Source organism: Salmo trutta, chromosome 9 (genome assembly GCF_901001165.1).
Source record: "Salmo trutta chromosome 9, fSalTru1.1, whole genome shotgun sequence".
NCBI classification, from domain to species: Eukaryota; Metazoa; Chordata; class Actinopteri; order Salmoniformes; family Salmonidae; genus Salmo; species Salmo trutta.
The window spans coordinates 11,168,612-11,194,874 of NC_042965.1; the positions used below are offsets into that span (position 1 = coordinate 11,168,612).

At 41.1% G+C, this 26,263-nt stretch overlaps 1 protein-coding gene across 1 annotated transcript in view; it reads left to right on the plus strand.

The window, feature by feature from the left end:
• LOC115199864 (GDNF family receptor alpha-2-like) overlaps nucleotides 1–26,263 on the plus strand; it is a 70,809-nt gene that overhangs the window by 14,460 nt on the left and 30,086 nt on the right. Inside the window, exons 3-4 of the mRNA XM_029762373.1 lie at nucleotides 5,871–5,957; nucleotides 18,065–18,428. Of these exons, the coding sequence (XP_029618233.1) occupies nucleotides 5,871–5,957; nucleotides 18,065–18,428 (451 nt within the window). The remainder of the gene's footprint in view (nucleotides 1–5,870; nucleotides 5,958–18,064; nucleotides 18,429–26,263) is intronic.

Consider the following 26,263-nt stretch of genomic DNA (forward strand, 5'->3'; position numbering starts at 1 on the left):
TTGGAAAATATAAAACAGATTTTATAAACCTTTATTTTACCAGATATGTTGACAGAAAACAATACTTTCTCTTACACTAAGGACCCGGGGAAGAGTTGCAGGGGAGAGGAGAAGAGCAGAATTTGCCTATTTGAAAGATAGAAAAAAATGAGTAGCTCGTGACATGTTTCCTTTTTTTTAAGTAGCTCTCATGCTAGAAAAGGTTGGAGACCACTGATCTACACGGATTGATGTGGATTTAACAAGTGACATCAACAAGGGATCATAGCTTTCACCTGTATTCACCTGGTCAGTCTATGTCATGGAAAGAGTTCTTAATGTTTTGTATACTCAGTGTATGTGGATGAGGCTAAATTATAATATACTTGTATGATATGCAGGGAGGTTTCTTCTTGGCCACTTGGGTGAAAATGAAATAGTTTGTTTCCCTAAACTTCCACTCAGTCCCCCCGGACAAGAATAGAGCTTCATCATCCATGATCCTCTATAAGCTGGCCCCGAGGCTGGCCACAGCACTTTCAAAGCTAGAGCATTTGGCTTTGTTTGAAGATTTTGCTATTGTACAATGGCCATTTAGGATGGGCAAACAGACTTTATGGGAAGTCTCTGGGAAAAAGGACCTATCTCAGTGGTAACTGTGGGTTCCCTAAGAGTTCCAAGCACTCGTAAAAATTGGCAATTGTTGTACTTAGGCATGCCAAGGGAGAGAAGTAAGAATGTTTGTCTGGCTGCCTTTGCTTTCTCACTACAGAGATGTGTAGGATGATATGAAAAAATGTGGCCAGGGAGAAATATGGATAATAGCCCCTTATCTACAACCCTCCCCCATGGTTTCTGCAATAGCTACTCTTAGAGAACTGCCTGTGGTGATGTTACATGTTGTGATGATCGTCAATGCTGACTGAAGTAGTGAAGGGAAGCTAGGGATGTAGTAGACATGGGATTTCTTTGTCTTTAGGGTGCACAACACAAAGGTTTCAGCATTGTTTCTGATGTTTCCACAACTCAATAAGCAAATGATCTGGACTACTTCATAATCAAACAAAAGCCTTTTGAGGATCAGGTGACGAGTGGCTAATCTGCCTTTGTCATCCGTACTGTTAGCTAACGTTCAATCGCTGGAAAATAAATGGGATGAACTGAAAGCACGTATATCCTACCAACGGGACATTAAAAAGTGTAATATCTTATGTTTAACCGAGTCGTAGCTGAACGACGACCTTAATAACATACAACTGGCGGGTTATACACTCTATTGGCAGGATAGAACAGCAACCTCTGGTATGACACGGGGCGGGGGACTATGCATATTTGTAAACAACAGCTGGTACACGATATCTAAGGAAGTCTCGAGGTTTTGCTCGCCTGAGGTAGAGCATCTCATGATAAGCTGTAGACCACACTATCTACCTAGAGAGTTTTCATCTGTATTTTTCGTAGCTGTTTACATACCACCACAGTCAGAGGCTGGCACTAAGACAGCATTGAATGAGCTCTATTCCGCCATAAGCAAACAAGAAAACGCTCACCCAGAGGCTGCGCTCCTAGTAGCCAGGGACTTTAATGTAGGGAAACTTAAATCCGTTTTACCAAATTTCTATCAGCATGTTAAATGTGCAACCAGAGGGAAAAAACTCTGGACCACCTTTACTCCACACACATACAAAGCTCTCCCTCGCCCTCCATTTGGCAAATCTGACCATAATTCTATCCTCCTGATTCCTGCTTACAAGCTAAAATTAAAGCAGAAAGCACCAGTGACTAAATCAATAAAAAAGTGGTCAAATGAAGCAGATGCTAAGCTACAGGACTGTTTTGCTAGCACAGACTGGAATTTGTTCCGGAATTCCTCTGATGGCATTGAGAAGTTCACCACATCAGTCATTGGCTTCATCAATAAGCGCATCGATGACGTCATCCCCACAGTGACTGTACGTACATACCCCAACCAGAAGCCATGGATTACAGGCAACATTCGCACTGAGCTAAAGGGTAGAGCTGCCTCTTTCAAGGAGTGGGACTCTAACCTGGAATCTAATAAGAAATTCCGCTATGCCCTCCAACGAATCATCAAACAGGCAAAGCGTCAATACAGGACTAAGATTGAATCATACTACACCGGCTCTGACGCATGTCGGATGTGGCAGGGCTTGCAAACTATTACAGACTACAAACGGAAGCAGAGCCGAGAGCTTCCTAGTGACATGAGCTTACCAGACAAGCTAAATAACTGCTATGCTCGCTTCGAGGCAAGTAACACTGAAACATGCATGAGAGCATCAGCTGTTCCGGCCGACTGCGTGAACACTCTCTCCGCAGCCGATGTGAGTAAGACCTTTAAACAGGTCAACATTCACAAGGCCACAGGGCCAGACGGAATACCAAGATGTGTACTCCGAGCATATGCACTAAACAACTGGCAAGTGTCTTCACTGATATTTTCAACCTTTAATATCAACATGTTTCAAGCAGACCACTATAGTCTCTGTGCCCAAGAACACTAAGGTAACCTCCTAAATGACTACCGACCCATAGCACTCACATCTGTAGCCATGAAATGCTTTGAAAGGCTGGTCATGGCTCACATCAACACTATTATCCCAGAAACCCTAGACCCACTCCAATTTGCATACCAAAGATCCACAGATGATGCAATCTCTATTGCACTCCACACTGCCCTTTCACACCTGGACAAAAGGAACACCTATGTGAGAATGCTACAGCTCAGCATTCAACACCATAGTGCCCTCAAAGCTCATCACTAAGCTAAGGACCCTGGGACTAAACACCTCCCTCTGCAAATGGATCCTGGACTTCCTGACGGGCCACCCCCAGGTGGTAGGGGTACATAACAACACATCCGCGCGCTGATCCTCAACACGGGGGCCCATCAGGGGTGCTTGCTCAGTCCCGTCCTGTACTCCCTGTTCACCCATGACTGCACAGCCAGGCACGACTCCAACACCATCATTAAGTTTGCTAATGAAACAACAGTGGTAGGCCTGATCCCATTCTCATTGATGGGGCTGTAGTGGAGCAGGTTGAGAGCTTCAAGTTCCTTGGTGTCCACATCACCAACAAACTAACATGGTCCAAGCACACCAAGACAGTCGTGAAGAGGGCATGACAGGAGACTGAAAATATTTGGCATGGGTCCTCAGATCCTCAAAAGGCTTTACAGGTGCACCATCAAGAGCATCCTGACTGGTTGCATCACTGCCTGGTATGGCAACTGCTCGGCCTCCGACCGCAAGGCACTACAGAGGGTAGTGTGTATGGCCCAGTACATCACCGGGGCCAGGCTTCCTGCCATCCAGGACCTCTATACCAGGCGGTGTAAGAGGAAGGCCCTAAAAATTGTCAAAGACTCCAGCCAGCCTAGTCATAGACTGTTCTCTCTGCTACTGCACGGCAAGTGGTACCGGAGCGCCAAGTCTAGGTCCAAGAGGCTTCTAAACAGCTTGTACCCCCAAGCCATAAGACTCCTGAACAGCTAATCAAATGGCTATCCAGACTATTTGCAATGCCCCCCCTTCTACGCTGCTGCTACTCTCTGTTATTATCTATGCATAGTCACTAACATAACTGTACCTACATGTACATATTACCTAAATTACCTTGACACTGGTGCCCTCGCACACTGACTCTGTACCCCCTGTATATAACCCCGCTATTGTTATTTACTGCTGCGCTTTAATTATTTGTTATTCTTATCTATTACTTTTATTAGGTATTTTCATAAAACTGCATTGTTGGTTAAGGGCTTGTAAGTAAGCATTTCACTGTACCTGTTGTATGTGACAAATACAATTTGATTTGTAGTTCAATCAATCGTTTTGATTATGAAGCAGCAGTATGAAAAAGCACAATGATAAGACCAGACACACCAACTTTTATTTTACCCTTATTTTACCACATCATTTGGCTTGGAACACATCATCTTCTACCTGGAGGAGAAGAGTTGCAGGGGTTGAATGGTCCGTATGGAGAGGGGTTGAATGAGTCAGTTGGAAGCTGGAGATAATTACTGTAGATGACCAAGGTAGTATGAGAAGCCAGATTAGGAATTTAGCTTTGACGCTGGGGTTAATCTTTTACTCTTGCAACAAGTGCTGTGGCTACTTTAAGGACCACAAGATTATGGACATCTGTTTAATGTCTCATTTGAATGACGGCACCTTATGCAGTTTAGTTACCCCCCCATCACTCCCTTACCAGATGGAATAGGGCTGTCTTATGGCCCTCCAACACTACATTCAGCATATTCTATTCTCCCATCCAAGAATTGACCAGGCCCTGCCCTGCTTAGTTTCATAGGCAAGCAATCAGTAGGATGTAGGGTGGTGTGGCTGTTGACAGTCCCTCTGCAATGTCTTACAACAGGTTGCTTACTTTCTTATAGCAATGTATTATGTCTAGGAATCTATGGAGTGTGTCTGGAGTCCTGGTCAGGTTCCATGGTCAAAATCTTAATTATTAGAGATGTTTCCTCATTATCAGATGTGGAAACGGCTTGTGATTTTTTTCCCCTCACGGAAAGGAACAAGACATTATAGCAGCCTTAGTGTGGCCGTCCTTGGACTTCTGCTCAGGAGTTGGCAAGGGAAGAATTCAATGTCGTCACTCTACAGTTTATAATGCTGGGAGGCGCAACTTTCACTCCTGTTGAGTGACATGTATTTTAGCCATTTGGCGTTATAGTTGATCATCTTTAGTTTGGTGTATTTCAATAGTTGTTTTACTGACGCTTTTTTATCCCCCTGTTCAAGATGCAACGAAGATAACATATCATAACACAATGTTGCCTCTGTTTTGTTTTCAACAAGTGTACTGTGAACCGACATTACACTGTGTTATTAAAGTGACATCTTCAAGGGTATGCTTTTTATTCCACCTGATCGGCAGCCTGATAATGAAATATGCGCTATACTGTACAACACGGTCAACACATATGTGAATCACACACTACCTTCCGTTGAAGTCTCCATTCTCTGAACAGCTGGAAGAACACTTTATGAGACAACATCATCTTTTCAAAACGCACGGAGCTTTGTGATAAACAAATGGTGATATCTATTGATTGGATGGTTATCCACTGAGCTTTACCTCTTCCCACAGGTTTTGGATTTTCTCATTTGCTGCGGTGGGCTCCCTGCCTGTCCCAGAACAGCCTTGCTGTGTTTCTGTTAGCATCAAAATGCAATGCTACACACTGGAGGGTTTGTCTGGATCACACCGAATGGCTGTGAATTTTAAACACAGGATTAGAGGCTTCTGAGAGAGAGGCACAGGGGAGCAGCACAGTCAGTTGAGTGCTAATTTGATTCATTTTTTTTTTACAAACAGCCACAGCAATTCAGCGTTTGGAGGCTGCCTCACCTAAATCACAGATCACCAGGACCAAATGTTCTTTCCAAAATGAAATTATCTGACCGTGGTGAACGATCTGCTTTGCATATCACAAAATTAGCCAAATGTTCACACCATTGAAATCTTCAGGGTGTAAAATGTGTTATTGGTCAGACAGACCGATTAAGAGCTAAAAACTCAAGTTGACAAATTTTGTAGAATTCAAACTTCACTGGTTTCTGTTATCAACAGAAACAATATAGATATTTGCTTATTGTTTTAGCACACAAAATGTTTTGTCCTGTGCAGTGTTTCTAAAACCATGACTCCTTGCCTTAGACACATGAATGTCAACAATTTTGTATACATTTTGAGATCATATATGGGTGTGTATTCCTTTGTTAAATGTACCGCAACACATACCCAGTAATTCATGTACCATGAACTACAGTATGTGGGTGTGAGCACACTATAATTTTCCTTTTTATCAAAAACAATTTCACCATGTACTGTTTTCCCAGGTGGAGAGCTTTATGAAACATCCCCTTATGAACCTGTGATGCCTGTTCGCTACCCTGATGCATTCCGTCTCGCTTCCATTATCTCAGGTAAGAACAAAGGTTTAATGTTATAATTTTTGGGATTCCACAATGACTATTCCATGTTAAAAGACTGTGAAGATACACTGTATACAGTGCCATCGGAAAGTATTCAGACCCCTTGACTTTATCCACATTTTGTTACATTACAGCCTTATTCTAAAATGGATTAAATAATAAAAAGATCCTCAGCAATCTATACACAATATTCTATAATGACAAAGTGAAAACAGGTTTTTAGAAATATTTCCAAATGTATTACAAATAAAAAAACTAAAATACCTTATTTACTTAAGCATGCAGACCCTTTGCTATGAGATTCAAAATTGAGCTCAGGTGAATCCTGTTTCCATTGACCATCCTTGAGATGTTTCTATAACGTGACCTGTGCTACATACAATGGTACATACAATTGATTGGACATGATTTGAGAAGGCACATACCTGTATGTGTAAGGTCCCACAGTTGACAGTGCATGTCAGAGCAAAAACCATGCCATGAGGTTGAATGAATTGTCCGTAGAGCTCCGAGACAGCATTGTGTCGAGGCACAGATCTGGGGAAGAGTACCAAAATATTTCTGCAGCATTGAAGGTCCCCAAGAACACTGTGGCCTCCATCATTCTTAAATGGAAGAAGTTTGGAACCGCCAAGACTCTTCCTAGAGCTGGCCGCACGGCCAAACTGAGAAATCGGGGGAGAAAGGCCTTGGTCAGTGATGTGACCAAGAACCCGATGGTCACTCTGACAGAGCTCTAGAATTCCTCTTTGGTAATGGGAGAACCTTCCAGAAGGACAACCATCTCTGCAGCACTCAACCAGTCAGGTCTTTATGGTAGTGGCCAGACGGAAGTCACTCCTCAGTTAAAGGCACATGATAGCCTGCTTTGAGTTAGCCAAAAGGCACCTCAAGACTTTCGGGCCATGAGAAACAAGATTTTCTGGTCTGATGAATCCAAGATTGAACTCTTTGGCCTGAAAAGCCAAGCTTCTGGGATTGGGAGACTAGTCAGGATCGAGGGAAAGATGAACAGAGCAAAGCGCAGAGAGATCCTTGATGAAAACCTGCTCCAGAGCGCTCAGGACCTCAGTCTGGGGGCTAAGGTTCATCTTACAACAGGACAGCGACCCTAAGCACACAGCCAATACAAAGCAGGAGTTGCTTCGGGACAAGTCTCTGAATGTCCTTGAGTTGCCCAGCCAGAGTCTGGACTTGAACCCGATCTAACATCTCTGGAGAAACCTGAAAATAGCTCTGCAGCGACGCTCCCCATCCAACCTGAAAGAGCTTGAGAGGATCTGCAAAGAAGAATGGGAGAAACTCCCCAAATACAGGTGTGCCAAGCTTGTAGCGTCATACCCAAGAAGACTCGAAGCTGTAATCACTGTCAAAAGTGCTTCAACAAAGTACTGAGTGAAGGGTCTGAAAACTTATGTTAATGTGATATTTCTTTTTTTTTTATACATTTGCAAACATTTCTAAAAACCATTTTTCTTTGTCATTATGGGGTATTGTGTGTATGTAACCAATGTGAAATGGCTAGTAGTTAGCGGTGGTGCGCACTAATAGCGTTTCAATCGGTGACGTCACTCGCTCTGAGACCTGAAGTAGGGTTTCCCGTTGCGTTGCAAGGGCCGCGGCTTTTGTGGCGCGATGGGTAACGATACTTCGTGGGTGTCAGTTGTTGATGTGTGCAAGGGTCCCTGGTTCGAGCCCAGGTTGGGGCGAAGAGAGGGACGGAACCTACACTGTTACATGTAGATTGATAAAAAAACAATGAATCCATTTTAGAATAAGGCTGTAAGCAGTGGCGGTCAGTGCCGTTTAAGATGAGGGAGGACAATTTTTTTTTCTATTACAGTATATTGGATGATTGTCATTCATATTCCATTCGCCCAGTTAAATGTAACAGCGATAGGTTTAGGCTACTATTTGATATTCAGATTTTCCCTTCCCCCATCATGAGGTTGCTACAACCTAGCCCAGTGGTTCTCAACCCTGGTCCTGGGGACCCAAAGGGGTGCACATTTTTGTTTTTGCCCTAGCACTACATACCTGATTGAAATCATCAAAGCCTTTTGATGAGTTGATCATTTGAATCAGCTGTGTAGTAAGAGTTTCTATTGGACAAATTCAGGTATGTTATCCCCGATATGTTCCATTTTCTTTCAGTTTAAGAAACATTTTTTCAACAGAATCAGCGGAATGAATACTCTCCTCCTCTCAACTTTTCCCTTCGCTTGTGGACTTCAATGCCCAACACATCAGCTGTATGTGACCAGGGGAAAAAACCTTTCCAAGCCAAACCACTACACACAGCCTACATCGGTGTCACCATATTAGCTAAAGAAGTAATGTCATAGTCAGCACAGCTAATAGAACTAATGTGTTAGTAAACCCACTACAATCATGCAGTAACGTTACAGTGTACAGTCAGTAAGCAGATACACCGGTGGACCCCGGTGGCAATACATTTGTAAAACCAAAAATGTTTACCTTGACTTGGAAGAGTTCCAATGTTTAGTTGGAAAGTCATAGCCAGCTAGGTAAAATAACATCCCTCTGTTTGAGCAGGGTGTTTCAGTAGACTAAACTAGCTAGCTGCATTTGCTAGCTAAGTAAGTGAAACTGAAAGTTATTTTTTTTTATCAAATCACTCTCTCTATATATATATTTCTCTCTTGCTTCTCCTTCATTTTGGAAGAAATTAATTTGTTAAACTGTTTGACTACTGTCTTTCTCTCTTTCTTTGAGTCAACTACTCACCACATTTTATGCACTGCAGTGCTAGCTAGCTGTAGCTAATACTTTCAGTACCAGATTCATTCTCTGATCCTTTGATTGGGTGGACAACATGTCAGTTCATGCTGCAAGAGCTCTGATAGGTTTGAGGACATCCTCCGGAAGTTGTCATAATTACTGTGTAAGTTTATGGAAGGGGGTAAAGAACCATGAGCCTCCTAGGTTTTGTATTGAAGTCAGTGCACCCAGAGGAGGATGGAAGGTAGCTGTCCTCCGGCTACACCATGGTGCTACCCTACTGAGTGCTGTTGAGGCTACTCTAGACCTTCTTTGCAAAATAGTGTGTTTTAATCATTATTTGATGATTATATTTAGTATAATTTTATCTAAAAAAGATAACTTTTTAAATGTTATATTTTTATGAAATTCACTGAGGAGGATGGTCCTCCCCTTCCTCCTCTGTGGTGCCTCCACTGGCTGTAATGTAACAAAATGTGGAAAAAGTCAAAGGGTCTGAATACTTTACGAATGCACTGTACATGGACCGCCTATTGAGAAGTGCCTGTTAAGTAAATCAGGTGTTAAACTAGGTGGAAAGGAGACTAGATTGCCACTTTCAGTAAATATGATGGATTCCTCTTTATATTCCTTAGTTCACCAAGGGGTTCTTGCTTATGTAAACCCATATATTTCCCTCCGTATTCCCATCTATTGATTTTCCATTCAGTTTGATTTCTGTTTACTAATTAAACAGCAAATATTCATCAAGGGAACTATTGCTCACATTTCGTTTACTGGTTATTACTGAAAGGGCATTACAAATCAATGCAGATCTTATTATAAGACACAGCTACAATGGCTATTACACTAAGGGCTCTATTTTAACAAACCTAATACAATGGTAAATCTTAGTGCTGGTGACAGATTTTTGTTGTTGTGCTATTTTACATCCAGAATATGTGCAGAAAAGCTGGAGGTGGCACGACAGTTCTGGGTTTTGATGAATAAACAAGTTGTGGGTATGTCGAGGCTTGATACCTCACTGGCCAATCAGAACGTGCTCCATGGCTAAATATGTGGTTGCTTCAAGTTGTCTTTACGGGGTTTTATGTATTGCCTCGTCATCATCTCCAATTCGATTGTAGTCTGTTATAGCCTAGTTTGTTAAATGGCCTGCCCCATATTTGCTAAATATGTTGAACATGTTTGCAGTCCACATTGTTATTTTATTTTGTATTTATTTAACCTTTATTAACTAGGCAAGTCAGTTAAGAACAAATTCTTATTTACAATGACGGCCTACACCGGGCAAACCCAGTTGATGCTGGGCAAATTGTGTGCTGCCTTATGCTACTCCCAATCACAGCCGGTTGTGATACAGCCTGGATTCAACCCAGGGTGTCTGTAGTGATGCCTCAAGCACAGAGATGCAGTGCCTTAAACCACTACGCCACTCGGGAGCCCCGAGTGCATTCCTTCAATATGGAAATACATTGTTAAACATACACTACCGTTCAAAAGTTTGGGGCCACTTAGAAATGTCCTTGTTTTTGAAAGAAAAGCACATTTTTGGTCCATTAAAATAACATCAAATTGATCAGAAATACAGTGTAGACATTGTTAATGTTGTAAATAACTATTGTAGCTGGAAACGTCAGATTTTTTTATGGAGTATCTACATGGGCATACAGAGGCCCATTATCAGCAACCATCACTCCTGTGTTCCAATGGCACGTTGTTTTAGCTAATCCAAGTTTATCATTTAAAAGGCTAATTGATCATTAGAAAACCCCTTTGCAATTATGTTAGCTTAGCTGAAAACTGTTGTCCTGATTAAAGAAGCAATAAAACTGTCCTTCTTTAGATTAGTTGAGTATCTGGAGAAACAGCATTTGTGGGTTCGATTACAGGCTCAAAATGGCCAGAAACAAATACCTTTCTTCTGAAACTCGTCAATCTATTCCTCTTCTGAGAAACGAAGGCTTTTCCATGCGAGAAATTGCCTAGAAACTGAAGATCTTGTACAACGCTGTGTACTGCTCCCTTCACAGAACAGCGCAGTGGCTCTAACCAGAATAGAAAGAGGAGTGGGAAGCCCCAGTGCACAACAGTGAAGAGGCATTCCCGGGATGCTGGCCTTCTAGGCAGAGTTCCTCTGTCCAGTGTCTGTGTTCTTTTGCCTATATTTTCTTTTTATTGGCCAGTCTCAGATATGGCTTTTTCTTTGCAAATCTGCCTAGAAGGCCAGCATCCCGGAGTCGCCTCTTCACTGTTGACGTTGAGACGGGTGTTTTGCGGTTACTATTTAATGAAGCTGCCAGATAATACTGCTTTTTCTGCAATGGCTAGGCTCTCCCGTTTCATAATCTGTATTGTAAGCGGAGATGTGAGGTTCACAGCCAGAGGAAATCAACCCTTTTTCTTGATAGGCCAGAAAATGTGACATGTCTCTCCCTATGCAAATGAGATGTTAGGTTTCACATACTGCATCTCAGATGAGCAAGAGGACAAGTACATTAGAGTGTCTAGTTTGAGAAACAGACGCCTCACAAGTCCTCAACTGGCAGCTTCATTAAATAGTACCCGCAAAACACCAGTCTCAACGTCTACAGTGAAGAGGCGACTCCGGGATGCTGGCCTTCTAGGAACTCTTCAGTAGGAGGCATGGATGTTGTCCTATCCATTGAATATAGTTTATTAAATATTATACACTAATCTTACAATAGGCCTAGTTATAACAAATATTTAGCTAATCTGGCTTCAACAAGGACATTTTTGTCTACACAAATTGCATTCACATGCTATCCATTTTCGAGCTAAGGACAATTGGACAAAAGTTAAGAAGATTAGCCTACCATATCTGTTGATATGGCCTGTTACTGACTTTGCCACGTGAAAGGCAAACAAAAAAACAGGCAAATGGGCTCAGGCTCCAAGTGCATTCAGCACCAAGGACAGCGATTAGAATTCATGCGATTTGACGGTTAGATCCAACAGAAATGTAAAGAATGTCTGTTGACTGTTTTGCTGCTTGTGATATTTTAATAAAACATTGGTTACAGGCTACTGATTAGGCTACTGTGCGCCTCCTCTGGCAAAATCGATGCCGTAACAAATTGCGTTACAGCTATGACAAGCTTTTGACGAGTCTTAAATAGCAGAAACCTAGCTTTTATAAGTTGAATCTAGTGCCGCCTTAACGCCAGCCGGAAATAGAGCCCTGAAAGAGACTATCACAAAAAATATATATATATAAAAAAAGGTGAAATATGAGGACCGTAGGGCCATTGCCGCAACAATAGGAGATATAGGCTACAGTCATTTGAACATTCAATCACTTCCGTTCTCCAGATCCTGCAGAAATTTCCGGAGGATGATCGAGCCTCATTTGCTAAAAGCAGTATACAGCAGAGATGCCACATTTGCTTTTCCTGTTCGATGCATCATGCTTTGTTTTATATCTTGGAGGTACAAGAAAGACACGCTTTCTGCATAATCCCTTTAGCTTGAAGTCAGTAAACGACACAGGTTGTTTGAAAATATACTGGTTTGATCTATCAAAAAGGAGAACACCAGACAAAATACAAATTGGAAGTGGCTTTGAATACCTTGGTGTTTTAACCTATGGTCCATATGAAGGAGGCTCAAATGTGTTGTGTATCCTACATCCTGGTCATTTTTCAGCACCTTTTGGAACACAAGCTGGGGCTCATTAATATGTTCATTTTTGCTAGAACTGTTTCCAACGTTTCTTTCAAAGGTGAAATATCTGATTTGCTCTCCTAAATCCATTTAGCCTTAGTCATTTATTATTTCAGAGGACAGAATAATTGATTGTGGTGGTGAGAAAAGCCCACAGGCAAACAGATAAGTAATTACAGTTGTTCTCTGAAATACTTTCCCCGCCGATTTCAACTGCGCAAAAGTGTGCTTAATCACTTTTAAAATGGTAAACTGAACCAAAGCTCAGGGAATGTGATATCTTGCTGTGTTGATGTGGATGGGGAAATACACTCTCTAGGAGGAAGGCTGAAAATTGAAAAATTATCTCCACAACTTAAGAGTTTATAGTGAGAGAGATAAGGACACCATTGATGGGGGGAAAAAAAACATACTCCACTGTATCTCTAAATTCACACAGCGGTAACAAAGCAAATGACTGTGAGGAAAGTGAGAGTATGCATTGCCCAAGTCAAACCTTACAAGTCCACCATTTTCTTACTTCAATGTGTACAAGTCAATAGTCTTACTTTTGAGCATTGTGAGAGATATTGGTTAGCACTCATATAATTTTTCTACCTCAATAGGTTGGCCCCTCATCCAACACCAGATGATTATGAACGTTATATAACGAATTATCCCATAGCATACAAATATATACTTGACTGTAATTTCTATTTTATTTTACACAAATCGTTCCATCATTCTGACCCAATGTTGAGCTAATTCACTTATTAAGAGCAGAGGCCAGGATAAAAAAGCAGCTCGTGTCCTCCAGGAATTGACTTTGACACCGCTTAGTTAGACCTTCTAACACTTCCTACTAAGCCTCTCACCTCTCTGCTCCACATGCCCACCATCCAATTAAATGGAGAAACCTATTTCTATACAGCTGGGGAAAAAAGGACCGGCGCAACAGTCGTGCTCAGCATGCAGCCCAACACTGGACATTCTCACCTTGCCCTCATAACAATTACCATTCCGTTCCCAAAGACAATGTTGCCGCGCTTTATGCCAGTGTACTGTTGTTGAATAGCTGCTGTACTATGTGTACTTAAAATAGGTTTACATTTACAACTAGGAGTTGCCTCTTCGTTTTCTCCATGGACACTTTAATGAGTGTTGGGTCTAAGGGTAACGTATTAGTTGTTGGTGCAGTCAGCGTTATTCTAACAAGGTGAAATTAAACAGAATACTGAATAATCCTCCAAACATGGACATGGCAACGCTCATTAGTTAGTTTTGTTAGCAGAATTAGACATTTACACTGATGTTTGGGGAATATGTGAAGCAATGCCAGCATCTTCATAGAGATGTGAATCGACTCGCTTGCACATTTCTGCTACAATGATATTTATCCCAGGTTTGATATGCATGATTGCTAAACATGATGGACCATTGAAAGAATTATACTGCACGACGGCAGAAACCATCAATTGCAATGTGAATACTAAACATAAAGCAGTACTGCATCATAGCAGGAAGTGTTTTGAAGCCCAGTGTCAGCTGCTGTTCACGAACAACTCAAGAATTCGGAAACATGTTTACGTACCGTAGAGCTGACATGTTTTTAAAATCAGTGGCTGCCCTCACTTTCCCTCTGTGTGTCAGATCATAGAACTGAAGTGCTAGTTTATCGGTCTCATATCTGGAAAACGTCTCTGAACTGTTAAAGCAGCCGTTATCTGATTAGAGCACATATAAACAGCTTGTGAAATAGTTGTCCTACTGCTATCATTACAGATCCCAAACATGCACAGTCAGTTTTACTGTTGGGAAATGTCGTAGCATGTAGCCGTGCCATTACCTAACCCCTGAAAACCCTGCTCTGACACAAGCCTGAGCTAATAACTGATGAACTCTTTGACAGAGAAATGCTTGACAAGGCTCCCAGGGGTATAGACTAAATACTTTATAACAAGCTCCTTCACACTCACTAAGGGCCATATTAAATCCAAACTTTGGCACCCATCCTAATTACAGTGAGCATATCCGGAGCCAAGAGCCCCTCTCTAACCTCGACTGAACTCCTGGTCCCCAGAGTCTAGGATGATGTCTGAAATGCAGGATTCAAATAAGGGAGAGAGCAATTACTGTGGAAGGAAGATCCCTTCTCTTGAAAATGCCTAAATCCTGATCTCTTGCCTGGCCCGTAATGACTACATTGTGCTTTTCAGTAGATGGCCATCACGTACTTTACACTAATGAACGCTGTGGACGAGCCCCCTATTAACATTTAACTCTTAAACGTTAAGTCCCCTATTTATGGGACTTTGAGCTGTTCTGGACCGGATCCGACCAACATTTTTGTACACAGAGTACTCTGTGAATGGTGCAACATCAAGTGGTGTGCCCTCTGTGAAAGCTCTGGTTGTCCCGCTTCACATGTCGCTCTCCGCTCTCATCTGAGATGCAGTATGTGAAACCTGACATCTCATTTGCATAGGGAGAGACATGTCACATTTTCTGGCCTATCAAGACAAAGGGTTGATTTTCTCTGGCTGTGAATCTCGCATCTCCGCTTACAGTACAGATTATTGTTTCTGGCCATTTTGAGCCTGTTATCAAACCCACAAATGCTTATGCTCCAGATACTCAACTAGTCTAAAGAAGGCCAGTTTTATTGCTTCTTTAATCAGAACAACAGTTTTCAGCTGTGCTAACATAATTGCAAAAGGGTTTTCTAATGATCAATTAGCCTTATAAAATGATAAACTTGGATTAGCTAACACAACGTGCCATTGGAACACAGGAGGGATGGTTGCTGATAATGAGCCTCTGTACGCCTATGTAAATATTCCATTAAAAATAATAAAACAATTCCAGCTACAATAGTCATTTACAACATTAACAATGTCTACACTGTATTTCCGATCAATTTTATGTTATTTTAATGGACAATGAATGTGCTTTTTTTTTCAAAAACAAGGACATTTCTAATTGACCCCAAACTTTTGAACAGTAGTGTATAACTCTTTATACCATGTTACTTTTTCTGGCAGTATAAGCATTACAAGGTATTATTTATGGCCATCTCATGATAAATAATTACTTTTGGGTGTGTCTATTTAGGTGGAAATCTAAATTTTAGGACATTACATTTAACTGGTTAGGTTAAAAGATTACTTTACTCACTACTCCACAATAAAAAGCGCTTGTTTACAGTTCCCCCGAGAGCTTTTTCTTTCCTATATGGAAGCGTGGAGTAACATTGGTTAACCTTTTTTTCTTGTGAAGTGAATTTGGTATATTTGTGTGCGTGCCAAAAACCAATTAAAATCACACGCGTTGCTACCTAGCGTTCGTTGCATGAGAAGCACGACTCTGATTATCATGCAAAGATGTGTCAACAGAGCCTCATGGCAACATAGTCAGAGTCTAAAAAATATATATGCAGCAACATGCACTTAATCAGTTGTTGTCCCACAGTGAACACCTTAGACACCAGTACACTGGAATAATCAGGACACAGCCCTCTATTTCCATGATTTCTTAATACAGCGGAAGGCTTGGAATCAGGGTAATGTGATGGTGAGGCTTTCCCAAGACTGGCTGTAGCTGGTGTATGCAGCAATGGGATGACACCTAGAGAGATTTGAGGATTGCTTGATCATTACAGCCCATGTGAAAGGCTGATTGTGATGATGATTGGCCAGGTTAATTGAAAACACTTGAGCACGTATACGTAAGTGGCGGTCCAATCTCTTGGCAGTACATGGCACATTGTTTCCTCTATCAGTGATGGCCTGCTGTAATCAGCAAGACTCTATTCAGCCTCTGATTTCAAAAGCGTTCCGTTTTTGCGAGTTGCCTGTCACCCTTCTTGTATTACCGAAAGGTGTACAGGCAAAACCTTTCATAATGCACTTGGAAAAATCTATTATTTTCCTGTAACACTATATATTTTCCATTCATCTACTCCATTCCCGTTTGTGTATGTATACCAAGCCTTTGAGGGCCTTTGTGTCTTTGTGAGCCTCAGGATATCTTTCTGCTTTCAGTACCGAATTCAATCTTTTCTCTCCAATTAGAAATAGTAAAACCTCAAACCACTGCACTGCTCGGTCAGATAAATCTTTGTACCTCGTCCCTCTTCTATTTTGTTTTTATCCTGGACCCCCTGTGCACCGCATTAAAGGCTGCAGATGGCCAGAGGAGATTTAGGAGCTGCAATCCATCACTGTTATGTGTAGGGCCTTTGGACAGAACCCCAAACCACCCCTCCAGCTGGACTGGCCTGGTTCTGTACCGCTTTGGCCAGGTTTTGCCCAGTTTGGCCTCAATCCCTGCTGCTAATGTCAGCTGTCTTTGAAGTCCAATCACAGATCATCCCACAGCCCTCTGACCTAGCATGATCTCCTCCTCGGGATAGCCTTGTTGCTGGAGGGATAAAGACAAAGCTCACAAAGATCTGGAAAGGCAACAATGTTTTCCTGTCTTCACAAAATAGAATCCACCTTTTCACTTTTCTTCCCATCGACAGGAAGTTGCCTCTATGTTGCCATGTGGTTGAAAAAAGGTAAATCATTTTTTATTTGGCTCTGAGTGTGTTATGTCCATTCTGTGTATGGCATTTTTAGGATTGATCTTTTGTGATGCACCACTTACAGACAATACAGCTGCTCATGCAGTCCATAGGAAAGGCTTTTCCTCGATGCCGCGTGATAGACACAGAATGAGATTGGTTCTGTTGAATAAGAGATGAATCTCCTTGGATGTCACTGAGCCAGCACTGCCTCTGAAATATCATTATCTACATGGGGAGGGAGGTTAACTTTTCTAATACACCCTGAATACAAGGGAGGTGGAATATGAGTGAAATGTCATACCGTTTTTTTTTTGTTTTGTTTTATGACATCTCAAAAGCAGGTGGGCATGTACCACCAGTTCAGATTGCTCTCAGAATATGCACAATTAATGACTCCGTCTGTTTTCTACAGTACAATTGCTAGGTGACAGTGTGTGATGACAATAAGAAATTGTTCATCTGTGTTCAATAGGCCACAATTCAACAGCACAGACCATGTCCTTGAGCTCCTGTGTTTAATATCCGTACTGACAAACCAATTACACATGTCAAAAAGCAACAAGAAATCTTAGTCACATGTTGTAAACGGCATCAAGGTCTGTGTCACGGTGTTTACAGTAGCTACTGTAGTACATCATGTTCCAGTGGTGGGAGCAATCAGATGAGCAGAATCAACTTGACACACTCATGAAGTCAAAACTGAATGTAAAAGAAGATGAATATACTTACTATCTCAATCCATACTTTATTCATTCACATTTCACTCAAGGCCTCTAACAATAAATAATTCAGGAAGAGTGGATATGGGCGAGCTATACAAGCCTCAGATGGCTTGGGGTTGGCTTGGAGAAAAAGATGATATTGAATAACCCCCAGCATCGGGAGAAATCTAACACATGAAGCACACTTCCAGCTCTCACAAACATGACATCCAACATGGTCAAGTAGTCAGAGCACATCGACTTATCTTGTGTTATGTGTCATCATCATCATTATTGTGCGAAAGCGTTTTTTCATGAGCCAGTTGACAAATGCTATGGGTCAGACCTATGATAACAACATGGCTTTGCAATAGGCAGTTAAGTGCATATTCTTTTTCAGTGCTCCCCTTCTCCCTTCTCTGCAGGGTTGCACACTGTCACCCCTAAAGCCAACACTTGCTCTGACCCAGGCAAGACTTGTAACCCATGTCTGGATGCAGCCAAGGCCTGCAACCTCAACAACACCTGTAAGAAACAGCGCTCCACCTACATTGCCACTTGCAACAAAGGGGAACCCTGTAACCGTAAGCGCTGCCACAAGGCCCTGAGGCAATTCCTGGATCGGGTGCCCAGCGAGTACAGCCACCAGCTGCTCTTCTGCCCCTGCCAGGACCTGGGCTGTGCTGAACGGAGGAGGCAGACCATCGTGCCCTTCTGCTCCTTCGAGGACAAAGTCAAACCCTACTGCCTGGAGCTCAGAAAGAACTGCCGCCAAGACCCCCTCTGCAGGTAAGAGATTTAGGAGTTGGGAATTTTCTGTGTGTGTGTGTGTGTGTGTGTGTGTGTGTGTGTGTGTGTGTGTGTCTGGGTGTGTTGGATGCGTGAATGCGTCCATACTTCCATATGTGCGTATGTGCATGAGTGCGTCAGGGAGCGAGCTGTTGACCAAATGCAGGTATTAGTGAAAATTATTAGCATGCTCTGATATTGACTTATATATGGTAAATAAGTAAATATCAGCTAGAGAATGATCGACTGCAATCTCCTTCTCCTGTGACATCCTAGATTTCAGTGGTGTAACTTAGCCATGAAAGTAATTATGGCCACTCAGGGAAGCTTTGCTATTAGAGGCAGGATGAAGACATGAGGCTAAACTGAAGGGACAGCGTTTAATTTGGCTGAATGAAACATTAGTGGATCACTTTGACTGTGTTTCTATTGGATTCGATGGGGCCTATTTCATTCACACCTGCCCAGCCATGACTCGTTTCCCTGCCATAGAGCCAAGGAACACAAAGACCTCAAGACTATTTTACCCACCAAAGCTATGTGAATCAATAGGCTGTCCAAAATAAATGGAAATATACATTCTGTACACCAATAACATCAATAATTATGGATTGAAACACATACGAATACAATTTGAATCCAGAACAGTAAGCTCAATGGAGTTTGACCAAAGGCTTGATGTATCTTAATGTTAACATCAGCTTATGTTAACATACTGGTACGACTTTATTGTCCATCAAAACAGACATTCTTATTTTGGTCTGTCTGTTCTTTCATTCCCAACCCTCCAGACATGACAGACTCACATCACACACCACACCACACACACAGACACACACACTGGCTGAAAGAAGCACAGGGGCAGCCAAAGAGCAGCTCACCCGGAGCTGGTTAAGGGTTAGGTGACTTGATCAAGGGTGCAGTCATCAGCCTTGGTATTTGAACCGGCAACCCTGTGATTACCCACCCCGCAACAGTTTAAAAATACTGTTAAAAATATAGTATACACACAGTATATCACTTGCTTAATGGATGGTTAAGCACGTAATACAATCCTGTACAAATGAGGGGCAGGTAGGCTGTGTGTGTACAGTGTGTGGATTTAATTCCCTGAGTAGGCTGCAGTTATGTGCTGCACTAAACAACAATCTACTCTCTCTGCTCATACTGTAGCCTAGTATCACTCTCAGGATAACTGAGTAGGCAGAATGAATTCTATTCAACAACTTCAATCCACCTGGACATCACACTGTAGTGAAATTAGATTCACTATAGACTCGTAGTGGCAAATTGTTTTCTTCACATTTTGGCTTGACTCTTTTCCTCATATCTTAACACATTAAACCACACAGGCCGGTTGGACGTACTGCCAAATTCTCTAAAACGACGTTGGATGTGGCTTATGGTAGAGAAATGAACATTCAATTCTCTGGCAACATTGAGATTGAGACTTAGATGCATAGATTGGCATACCTTTTTACTCTTTAGCATTAGTTTGCATGATGCCTCTGTGTTCAGATTGAAACTACTGTTAGCAACAATTCCTGCAGTGTCCAATTTTAGAATAGCAGTTCACATTCATTTTACTTGAATAGAGGTTCCCGGCCTCCCAGACTCAGTCGTAATAGAAAAAACTTCCAATAACTTATCATACAGTAAATCTCTGCGGTGTGTTATTAGTGTGTGAAAAGTCCGTTGTCTCTTCTTCGATTTATGATTGTCTTCATAATTGCTTTGCGGTCTGCTTTGTGTAATGTACGGTCAGGTGAAGTTGCTTTGGGTGACCTTTTTGCCCCCATGTGTCTGCTGTGCACTTCCTTATTGAAACGTATGAAATAGTTAGAGTGTATTATCTTCCCCTGTTGAACGCCCTGTGGAGGTCAATAGTGCAATGTGTGGATCTAAGCTGGGAGGGGGGTCAATGTGGCAATAATAAGCTACTGGAGGAGGGTGCAATGCCCCTACTAAGAAAAACATGTGTGGTATGCAAGGGCATGTCACTAAAATGTTAATTCAATTGGTCAGTCCTACTAAATATTGTCCTTGTTTATTTCAGCCTGAGGTGTCCAGACTAGTTGACCACACAGTAAGGCATTCTTGTAGTGGCAGATCTGTCACCTCCCATCTCAATTCCTCTACCGACATCTATACTATACCAGTGTTTGGATACATCAAATTTTCACATGATAATATGCATTATTATCTGCAAGTAAAGACAATTGTAAAGCAGCCTTCACACTCGTCCTACACTCTTAATCATTGAATATCTCAGACACTCCCGAACCTCCTCCTACCAAGGACAGGTGGATACAGAAAGGACGGAGTGTATCATTGAACTATCATTGCTGCTTGACTCCAAACAGGCCGATACGCCAGCAGCCCCATTTCATCTGAGTGTTGACGGGTTGGGATAGAGAATTGATCCTGCTGTAGCTACTGCAGGAGAGGCCAGTGGTTTGGTCACAGTAGTTTAAATCTCCAGGCATGGTTTCAGTGGCCAACGGATATCCAGTACCAGCGGAGTCGGATCAGAGAGGGAGTTAAGTAGAGCTGAGAACAGGCATTAGACATTGGTTGCTTCCTGTTCTTACACCTGGCTTAACTTCCATTGCGAATGTTTTATCATCAGCCAGCACAAAGAAAACATTCCTCCCGTGTTGCATATGCCTTGCTGATGGATCCAGTGTTTACTTTGTAGAGATTGCTGAGCGACGACAGAGTTATGTGTGGACGTGCACTGTGTACATGAGGTCCAGAACAACAAGTCTCATATGTACAATATTGATTGGCCCGAAGAATCAATGCAACACTTCTATCTGTGATTCATTTCCTCTGTTCCTTTTGCGCTCTTTGGTTGGGTTCTTTGGCCACTAGGTTTCAAAACAGGGTCACTGCACAGGTATGCTGACCCAAATACTTCATATCTCATTTTAATTACTTAGCAGACCCTTATCCAGAGCAACTTTGGTAGTGAGTCATACATTTTCATACTGGTCCCCCTTGGGAATCAAACCCACAACCCTAGTGCCATGCTCTACCAACTGAGCCACATGGGACTATTCTTACAATAAAGCAGCCCACCACCACCACCAACTACAAAAGCCAGCTCTCCTTTATAAGACAACATAAGTTTCCACTGAGGGAGAATCAAAAGACTCTGTTCAAGACAGATCTTTCATCACTCACGCCTCAACCAGTCATCTCTCCAGTAGCCTTAAAATCCTGTTTCTTGGGGTATTACTTCGACGACTCTATCGCTGCCTTACCTTAAACGATGAAAGCATCAAAGTATACCTACAGTACATTAAATACTGTAAATGCTGGCTTACACAAGCACACCGAGCAAATGACCTTAGACTGTACTCATATACAGCAGTACCCCGCTTTAATCTGCAAAGAGTAGGACGTGCTCTGCTTGTTGGCTATACATAAGAGCAAGAGTTGGAGAGAGGGCATGAAAGAACTGTGCAGATCATTTCAATACATGGATTACCGTATTCCCAGCTAGCGTACTGTAATCTCTGAGAGAACGGATAGAGGAAGCTGCAATTAATACAGGCCAAGCCCATCCACCCCTTAGTCTCATCCTCATGGTAGAAATGTTATGTAATAGTCATGCTTCCAAAACAGATAAGACTTTCAGTATCATGTGAAAAGTACACATATGGTTTTTAAGGTGATTAAGCCAGACTTAAAATATGTCAGGAATCTCAAATGGAAGGCATAACATAGTACCTTCCATTATTCTATTATTGAGGAATGTCATTTAGGTGACTAAGTTATTTAATTAGTCACATATATTATTCTGTGTAGCTCCCTTTTGTATTTCAGGGGCAGTTAAAGATATTCTCCGGTACTTTTTAGTCAGTAGCTCTGAAAGTTGCATTCACGAGCTAAAAGTGGTCTCTCTCTCTCTCTCTCTCTCTCTCTCTCTCTCTCTCTCTCTCTCTCTCTCTCTCTCTCTCTCTCTCTCTCTCTCTCTCTCTCTCTCTCGTGTGCTTCTTGTTAGCTGTCACTCAAATGGCGTGGGGCTAAAGGTCATTGGCTGGAACTCGAATTGCTAGGGGCCTGGCACACGTGGGGGACAATTTAAGGAAAATTGTGCCGCACATCTTCCAGTAAACAGTCGCTTTCAACTTAGGGATTTTGTGGCTAATTAAGGTAAGACAGTAATTCTGCCCATAGATTATGCATGTATGAACTACACATTGTCACATCTAGCCCAAAGTGGGAGGTTTTATAAAATACTTACTAGTCGCCAAAGCACGTCTTTAATATATAAATAGATTTGTTTACTCAAGTTTGAGTGTTGTTAACATTGTTCGGGGTGTGCCAATAACCTTAAGTAATCTACTTACCCTCACCAAATAGCCTAGATGTTGCTTCCTTGTGTGACACAGTTAATTTAGCATTAATTCAAATAACACAATGCTCAATAGTCAATAACGAACAGAGGGAGAAGGAAAATAAAGGTTGAATTGCCCTTGATTTCCTGGTCACCAAACAAGGAAATGTTTAATCAGACGTGAAGAAGAGCACCAAATTAAAGTCAAATTGTTGGCATCATTACTTTCTGTGGGGGTATGTTCTCATAACACAAAAACTGTCCAGTCGTGCTGACGATTATAGAATGTTTCCAGAAAACATTCACCTGATGTTGCAACGTTCCTAGAATACATTTAATCTGTCTTTAAATGTTCACAGAATGTTTCATTAGGTTGTGGGAACAGTCTGGTGGGAACATTGTGGGGACATCACAAAATATTTGTTCCCAAAACAGCAAAAACTGTTCAGTTGTGCGGAAAATTCATCAATGTTTCTTTTATAGTGCAAAAAAGATTGTCTTGATGTTACAAGAACATTCCCAGAACACATTTGTCTGTTCTTTAAAGGTTTCCAGAATGTTTAATTAGGTTGTGGGAACAGTTTGGTGAGAAAATTGTGGGGACATCACAAAATATATCTTCCCAAAATACTAAAACCATCCAGCTGTGCTGACATTCAGATAATGTTTGTATCAGAGCGCACAAAATATTCCTTTGATGTTGCAAGAACGTTGACAGAACAGCCTTTTTTATTTTTTAAAGGTTCCGGGAACATTTAGTTAGGTTGTGTGAAAAGTGTGGGTACATTACAAGAGATAGTTTCCCAAAACAGAAAATATGCTCGGCTGTGATGACATTCATGCAATGTTTAAGTTAGGTTGCATAGGACATTCCTATAATGTTGTAAGAATGGTGACAGAACACCTGGTCTAAGTTCTTTAAAGGTTCCAATAACATTTAATTAAGTTATGGGAGTTGTCTGGGATGTTGCAAGAATATGCTTGTGATATTCACATAGGTTGCACAGAACATTCCTAAAATGTTGCACAATGTTTCACAGTTTTCTGTTTTTATGACATTCATAGCATATTTCCGTTCAAAATTATATTCCATTGATGTTCACTCCATATACATTTGACCTTGTCTTGGAGGTTCTCGGAACATTTCAAGAACAGTTAGAAAATGTTATATTTAAGTTTTACCACAACATTCTCAGCATGCATAGCTCTCTAAAGCAAATTCATCCCAATTACGTTTCTCTTCAGATTGAATGGCAATTCACATTTGAGGACTGTATTGTAGGTGATATTAGAGACACATGGGATTTTCATTTAATTCATAGAACAGCATTTACTCATACAATCACAACCCTATATGTTTAAAATATGCACATTATATCACAAGACACTTGAACAGGATTGAGTCATACAAACACAACCATATTTTGTGCACTATACATTGTCAATCTGCACATGTGTGTTTTGAACCGGCAATGTTTGGTTTCTAAACAATGTCATACAATATTTGCTGTCTAATTTCTGCATTTCTGACTGGATTTATAAATCTGGATGAAATAAAGACCTCTTCTCTGAATTTATAAATCTGGACAAACAAACCTCAGTTTCACAGTTGTTTTCAAAAGAAACATGGTTAAAGATTTAGTGGGATTGAACCTGCAATTTTCAGATTAGCAACCAGATCATTAACACTCTGCACCACCAGGGGATAATTGTGCCCCTTAATTTTTTGTAAAATTGTATTTACTTTTTGTAATTATTTGTAAAAAATTGTCCAATATAGTTAATCAAGACACGGAACACAATTTATGACTTATTCAAATGTTCCTATCCTATTCTTATGCTGTGTACTTGTAACACTGTATTTTTGCTTTTGTGCATTTTAATTTAAACAATCTCAGTAAGGTGCTTTATTGTTATTCAGAAATGATTTGATATTGTTACCTTCATATTGGTACATTCAGGCATTTGTAAATTGCGGAGGTCTACAATTTTTTTTGTGAGGTCTTGGCTGATTTCTTTTGATTTTCCCATGATGTCAAGCAAAGATGCACTGAGTTTGAAGGTAGGCCTTGAAATACATCCTAAGGTACACCTCCAATTGACTCAAATAATGTAATTTAGCCTATCAGAAGCTTCTAAAGCCATGACTTAATTTTCTGGAATTTTCCAAGCTGTTTAAAGGCACAGTCAACTTAGTGTATGTAAACTTCTGACCCACTGGAATTGTGATACAGTGAATTATAAGTGAAATAATCTTTATATAACCAATTGTTGGAAAAATTACGTGTCATGCACAAAGTTAATGTCCTAACCGACTTGCCAAAACTATCGTTTGTTAACAAGACATTTGTGGAGTGGTTGAAAAATGACTCCAACCTAAGTGTATGTAAACTTCCGACTTCAACTGTATTTATTATGTATCAGAATTTTTCAGAATGGGTATTGTGTGCGTTTGTATTGCGTTATGATGGCAATTCAGAAAAGTAATTTTGTCTTATTTAGTTTGAAAGTCTAAGAACATCATAAAATAGTGTTACAAGTACACAGCATATGATGATGAAGGGAATATTTTAATAACTCAGAAATTGTGTTCTGTGTCCTGATTAACCATAAGTCGACTGAAAAACGCACACAGTACCACAGATATCCCCTGGTGGTGCAGAGGGTTAATGATCTGACTGCAAAGCAGAAGTTTGCAGGTTGAATCCCACATACTTGTCAACCATGTTTCTTTTGAAAACAACTGTGAAACTGAGGTTTGTTTGTCCAGATGTATAAATTCAATCTGAAATGCAGAATTCAGACCAAAAAAATGGACTGTTCAACTTTTAAAAAACGCACCCAATATAATTCTTACTATAAGACGCTTATTTTTCACGATCTGAAAAGCAAAAGTGATCCTAGATCAGCACTCCTTCTCTTGGATACCTTGTAAATATGGGCCCAGATGTACCCATCATATAAAGAGGATGGGTGAAGTGATGGTGAATAACCCAGGTAACAGTATTTGCCTGGGTTAGTTACGTCTAAGAAGGCTGAAAAGAAAGCATGGAATTCCTGATTGGACATACTGCCATGGCTATATTCTGAAAAAATAAACTGTTTGAGAGCTTCCCTGGTGGCCCAGAGGATAAATCAAATCTGGGGGGGAAAAAAATAATGGGGATGTATTCCAATCTTCTTTCTTATGCTTTAAGGAGCTGCACATGTGCATGCTGAGAATGTTGTGGTAATATCAGGTAAAACTTAAATATAACATTTTCTAAATGTTCTTGAAATGTTCTGAAATGTTCTGCACCTCTAAGACAAGGTGAAATGTATATTGTGTGAACAGCAATGGAATATTATGTTCAACCTAAAAAAAAAAGTGTTTTGAACGTAATAAAAACGGACTATTTTGGAAATTGTATCAGAAGAATTTTATTGCAGCATCGCACAACTCCCATAATGTAATTAAATGTTCTGGGAACCTATAATTAAAGAACTAAGA